The sequence below is a fragment of the Orycteropus afer genome, unplaced genomic scaffold, assembly GCF_000298275.1.
Source record: "Orycteropus afer afer isolate SDZICR_OR568_19922 unplaced genomic scaffold, OryAfe1.0 scaffold00206, whole genome shotgun sequence".
NCBI classification, from domain to species: Eukaryota; Metazoa; Chordata; class Mammalia; order Tubulidentata; family Orycteropodidae; genus Orycteropus; species Orycteropus afer.
In genome coordinates this window covers 956,660-962,866 of record NW_006921793.1, presented here as the reverse complement: position 1 = coordinate 962,866, position 6,207 = coordinate 956,660, and the positions used below count along the sequence as shown (strand labels likewise).

Here is a 6,207-nt window from a genome sequence, read left to right as displayed (position 1 = left end):
CTGTCTCAGTCTATAAACTGGCTGTTACCTATGCACCAGGTGCATCTCGCTGGGTTTTAAACACCAGAGGCTCAGCCTCAAAACTCACGTCTACACGTCACCACAGTAGGACAAACCGCCAGACAAGTTTGTCCTGCTGTTGGAGACCTCTCGTATCCCCCCCACCTGGGTCAATGTGGCTGACTGTTCCTCTGTCCGTAGTGATACTGCCTCGGAAACCCAAGGAGGGGTCGCTATGAGTCAGGTCTGACTCGATGGCACATAATAACAACATAGCTAGGAATTTGGGTTTCCCAGGAAAAAATTTCCTAGAGGTACCTGTCCTCACCCCTTACCCCAGAAATACCTGTTCTCCACCTCCCCTTCTTTTTGATAACTATAAAGTACTCCTTTAGTTCATGTAGTTACTAGGAAGTAATTATGCCTAAGAAGATAAAAGCAGCCATCAACTTCTATAAATCCAGCCACATATGTACTTAAACCCCAAGAAACTCAAGTTCTGACTGATTTAGGCAAGTCTGAAGGGTTTAATGCAAGTGAGAGTAGAATATAAATTATAATATCTCATGGGGCTTTGGAGATCTCTGAGGCAGACACCTACTTGTTCACTATTTTTCTCTTCTTGCTGAGCACACAGCTAGACTATTGTTCCTAGACTTCCTGCAGTAAAGAGTAGCCATGTAACTGTAGACATGGGTAGAAGTGAGAGGTATCATTTTGGAGTTTTGGTTACAGAATCCGGGCAGGCTCCATCACTCAGCTTCCCCCTTCCAGCTGGCTGTGACAGAGGTGATGAGCAAGACGACTCTGGAAACTACACTCTGAAGAAGAGCCACCATTAGCCTGGGTCCACTCTTTGAAGGACAGCCCTCGCTTATTGTATGAAGCCCTGCTATTGTAGTTATTAGATGCCATGGACACAACAGAATGGAAAGAAATGCTGCCTAGTCCTGAGCCACCCCTATGTAAATCAGGTCGGTAGGGTTTTCTTTGGCTGATTTTTAAAAGTAGATCAGCAGGCCTTTCTTCCTATTCTGTCCTAATCTGGGAGTTTTGCTTAAATTTGTTCAGCATCATAGCAATGCAGAACCTTCCAATGACAGATGGGTGGTGGCTGCACATGAGGTTCATTGGCCAGGAATCAAACAAACCTGGGACTGCCATGTAGAAACAGAATTCTACCACCGAACCACCAATGCTCCCTCGCCTGTACTAACAGGCTCCCATAACACTGTAATAGTTTCTTCTAGCAAGTGAGGGCTGCCTTTGCAGTTATTAGACCTATAATTACAGGCTGAAGGATACACGAACCTTGGAATCTATTTGCTTCCCTGCAACAGACTATCTACAAATATCACTGCTGCTGGCAGCCTCATTTAGCAGAACTCCCTGCCCCACAGGATAAAAAGGTCAGAATATACACAGTTTATATGGTTAAACTGCCCCTAAATGATTTGGGTCTTTCTAATATGGGGCTTCTGGCAGAGAAGATCATAAATCACCAGAAGCCAGTAGTAATTTGAGGTTTTCAGAGAAAGGATGACATCTCTACTTAACCCTCTCCCATAAATGCTGGAAGTCATTAATTATCCAATACATAGGCCAGTGCTGGGTTAATCATTTGAAAGAATCACCCAAGTGATGATCTTAGTGGGTCACAGAAGACCATTAACGCTTGGGTGTAAGCCATTTTCTAGAATGTAGATGTTCCTTGTTTACTGCAGCTGTCTCCTCACACTGTTTATTTGTGGTCATGAGGACTGAGCCAGACACTGAGATTGGTATTCTCTGCTCCTTCCACATAAATGGGTCATCAAAATGTCAACTGTTTAATCAAAATGTCAAAAACAGCTAAATTTCCACATATCTTTATTCACGTAAATGCAATATAACTTTTAAGCGCTTTTCAAACATTAATATGCATAGGAATCACCTGGGGACTTTGTTACAATGGAGAGTCTAACTCAGCAGGCTTGGGGTGGGGTCTGAGATCCTGAGTTTCTAACAAGCTCCCAGATGATGTGGATAATGCTGGTCCACAAACAACACTTTGTAAAGGGTTTAGAGAAGCAGTCTTCAACAGAGAATGCTTTTGTTTCTCAGAAAGCATTTGGCAATGTCTGGAGACATTTTGGATCATCACAAGTGAGGGGGTAATAATACTGGCATGTCGGTAGGGGCCACAAGGCTGCTATAAAGGCCTGTAGTACACAGGACAGGCCCCCACAACAGAGAATCATCTCACCCCAAATATCAATGGTGCTGAGATTGAGAAACATTGATTTAAAAAAGAAGCACAGCTCATGAGATTCAAAAATCTTTCCATGCTAATTCTTTCTGTATCATTTCCTTGCTAACCTTAAACTTATAAATAGATCCTAATGAAACTGCTAATCTTAACTTTAACTTGTGTCAAAACCTAAATAGCTTTGATTGCTTTTTCTTTCCCAAGTTATTCCTATATGAGTCTTTCAAATCTCACATTTTTATTTTCTATTTCTCTACTTCTGCTTACTTCCCTAGTTTCTAAATTCCCCTCTGATAACATAAGGCAGAAAACTGGCTAAACTGGAGGAAAAATAAAATGGATTTCAATCTTTCTTGGGGCTTCGATCCCAGCCTCTATTCCAGTCAAACATACGAAGTGGGTGTGCACCTTTAGTCTTCAGAGAGCCCTGGCTTCTCCCACTGGACATTTACCCCGGAAGCTGAAAGTAACTTAACATGCATTCAATACTTGTTTAATTCATTCACTTCTACTGCTAGGATGCTAAAAATATTAAGCACCTATGTTATTTAACAAATTCACTCAACCATTCAGTGAATACTCATAGAGAATTTACTTTATGAATATGGGCTTATCTCTAGGAATACAAGATCAGACAACCACCGTGTATTCATGGAACGTATGTCTAGTGGGGGAAGCAGGTAACAAAGGAACAAATGAGTAAGATAATTAGAGTGTGTCCCCAAGCAAGCAAACACGGTGCTCAGAGAGTGAATGACAGGGGGTAGGAGGGAGCATATGGAGAAATCTGATTTATATTCAAGGGGTACGGATGCTCTGAGAAGAAAAAGGAAGAGAGGAAGGGGCTCCCCAGACTGAGGCAATAGCCCTTGTGAAAGCCTTGGGGCAGAAACACCTTGAGTTGCTCTAGAAACAAACACAAAACATGTAGGAGGTATGAGTTGAAGATCTGTGTTGTGGGTCAAATACAGTGAGAAGCTCTAGAGGGGTTTTAGAGAAGGAAGTGACCTGTATAATTTAGGCTTTAAGAAGATGATTTTTTGGTTACTGTGTGGAGCCGGTTTGGCTGGGTGCAAGAGAGGAATCAGAGTATAAAGCATAAAGTATAAAGCATTTTTTTACAGGGCATAATATGTACCTCAAACACAAGAATTTTTCAATAAATGAATCTGACTGATTTAAGTGACTAAAGCAGTAGTTTATCTTTGAGATCACATTTTATGAAATGACTGGTCTCATCGCAGTAGAAAAAAATATATAAAATATATGCAAATATATTGAGCCTCTTGCAAATAACATTTAAGATATACAACTTACATATAGATACATTGGTAGTACACTGATTAAGGCGTTCAGGTGCTAACCAAAAGGTCAGTGGTTTGAACCCACCAGCAGCTCCTTGGGAGAAAAATGAGGCAGTCTGCTTCGAAAGACTTACAGCGTTGGATCCTACTGGGTAGTTTTACTCTGTCCTATAGGGTAGGGTCTGACTCAACAGCACGTAACAACAACAACAACATAGGGTCACCATGGCAGAATCAACTCAATGGCAGTGGGTGGGTCATGTATTTATGCTATTCTCTAGTTAAATGTATGTTGTTACTCAGGATGGTGATTTAAACTTGCCCTTATTTAATGACTTTTTGATCATTTTCATTCTTAAAAATACTGTTAGGTTGCTTCTGGGAGGAAGAGGCACAGGGTCCTTTTGGGGTGATATAAATGTTATCTATCTTGATGGTAGTTACACAGGTGCACACATTTGTTCAAATTCAAGCCACTTAAAATCTGTATTTATTATATATAAATTACTCCTGAGGTTTTTTTTTTAAGTATTTTTTTAAAAAAAAAACATGGTTGGGAAACTTCATTTTAAAGACTGAAACAGAATTTAAGATATGAAATAGATTTTTTTTCTGAATTTGAACAGTTGGGTTTTACCTATATATCCTAAACAAAATGTACTCCAAAATGCACTGAAACCAAAATAGTATGACCCATATGCTATATATGATATAAAAAGACTTCAAGGTCCAAAATTAAATACCTGAAAGGTACATCAGACTTAAAAAGAACACGTTGGAAATGATGTTCCACTTGAAACATTAGCATTTAAATATCCTCTTTAAGTACCACAGTAAACATTGATTTAACTCTATTCAAACATTCATGAACATGGAACACTTTGGTGTTAATGTTGGTTTAAGTCTCATTCTATGTAGAGATCAATTATAAACATAGGTAAGTTTTAGAGATAGAGAAGGAGAATGAATGAATTGTGTGCATAGGAGGATGAGTGAATGGCAGAGCTACCATTTCTTTATTTCTAAACTACCCCCTACCCTTTCCAAATCCAGGATCAGAAACATCTTTGGGGTTAGCCTTCTGTTGTTTTTGTGATTGCTGAGAGGATCCCCCCAAAACTCAGACTATTCTATTCTCTTTTTCTATAGGATCTTTGCAAGAACGAATAATCACTGCTCCTGAAAAACTGCCCACTCACCATTCCCACCAGTTGCTAATGATAGACAACTGAGACATTCAGTTCCCCCATCTGAAATGCCAGAATCGTGACAGCACAAGTAATTGATCCAGAAAGGTCTATGACTTCAAGTTAGCAACAGGATGCAGAAGTAGAGCAGGTCACAGAGGTAGGGCTAGCATAAGATATCTTTATAGGAGGGGAAAGGACATACATGGAGACCAGCCTGAGTTCGTCTTGGGCCTTACCAGCACGGTGATTCCTTGTTCTTTGCACAGCATGGCCACTGCTCCCAAAACAATACTCAGCAACACCCAGAAGGTAGAAGAATGTGTTCCCTCCTTGCTACCTGCCAATTAAGAGAAATGATAAATGTAAAAGCCATGCAACAGAGCTCAATCTTGTGAGCATTAGGAACTAAAATTTCAATCATGCACCTGTTATATCCACAACTAAAAAACAGAACTTGGTCTGTTGACAGCATTTCTCTGTGGGCACCTATGTTAGAACCCTACACTTCTGGTTAGACACCCCCCCCCCCAAAAAAAAAAACCACCTCACTGCCATTGAGTTGATTTAGACTCACAGCAATCCCTATTAGAGTTCCAAGATGGTAAATGTTTATGGAAGTAGATTGCTCCATTCTTCTTCTATAGAGGGGCTGGTGGGTTTGAACCACCAATCTTCTGGTTAGCAGGCAAATGCCATAGGCACTGCACCACTAGAGCTCATTTTAGACAACCTCTGAATTATATAAATGGTAGATACTTTCTCACTCAAGCCTCAACCTACCAGTGCCCAGAACCTCTGGGAACCTTCCAAGGAAGCCCTGGCCACAAACACACCTCCACATCAGTCTTCATAGAGCAAGTTCCTTCTTCCCAACCTGCCAATCACCTAACAGGCTGTTCTGACAAGCGGTGGTGAGAACTCCCACTGAGATACACCAAGCAATCCATCTGGTTTCAAGATGACCCAGAAGTTGCTGCTTCTGTTGTGACAGTGGTGTTAGAAGTGCCTGAGCCAGCTCTGTGAATCTCTACTACTCCAGGGACAGGAGTCCGGGTTCTCTGAATACCAGTGTGATTTCAGGTGTATAGCAGTCCCTGGGTGGTACAAACAGTTAAGAGCTCAGCTTTTACTAAAGGAAAGGTTGGTGTTTTGAACTCATGTAGTGGTGCCTCGGAAGTTAGGTCTACCAATCTCAGCCACTGAAATCCCTATGGAGCACAGCTCTACTCTATATGAGGTTGCCATGAGTTGGAATCAGCTCAACAGCAAGTGTTAACCACCCCACCCTCAGATGTGTATGCTTTGCTTCCAGTGTAGAATACTTCTGACCTGGGAAGGATGCACCACTACTGACAGAAGGCTGGCACCTAGTACCTGGGATAGGTAAAGGCACATGCCAGGCTGCGTTGCCAATCTGCACAAGGGCTCAAGTATGAATTGTTGTTGTTGTTATGTGCCATCGAGT

General features: G+C 41.4%; 1 protein-coding gene across 1 annotated transcript in view; it reads right to left on the bottom strand.

Moving 5' to 3' along the window:
* TMTC4 (transmembrane O-mannosyltransferase targeting cadherins 4) overlaps positions 1-6,207 on the bottom strand; it is a 120,634-nt gene that overhangs the window by 54,241 nt on the left and 60,186 nt on the right. Inside the window, exon 5 of the mRNA XM_007948147.2 lies at positions 4,979-5,079. Within this exon, the coding sequence (XP_007946338.1) occupies positions 4,979-5,079 (101 nt within the window). The remainder of the gene's footprint in view (positions 1-4,978; positions 5,080-6,207) is intronic.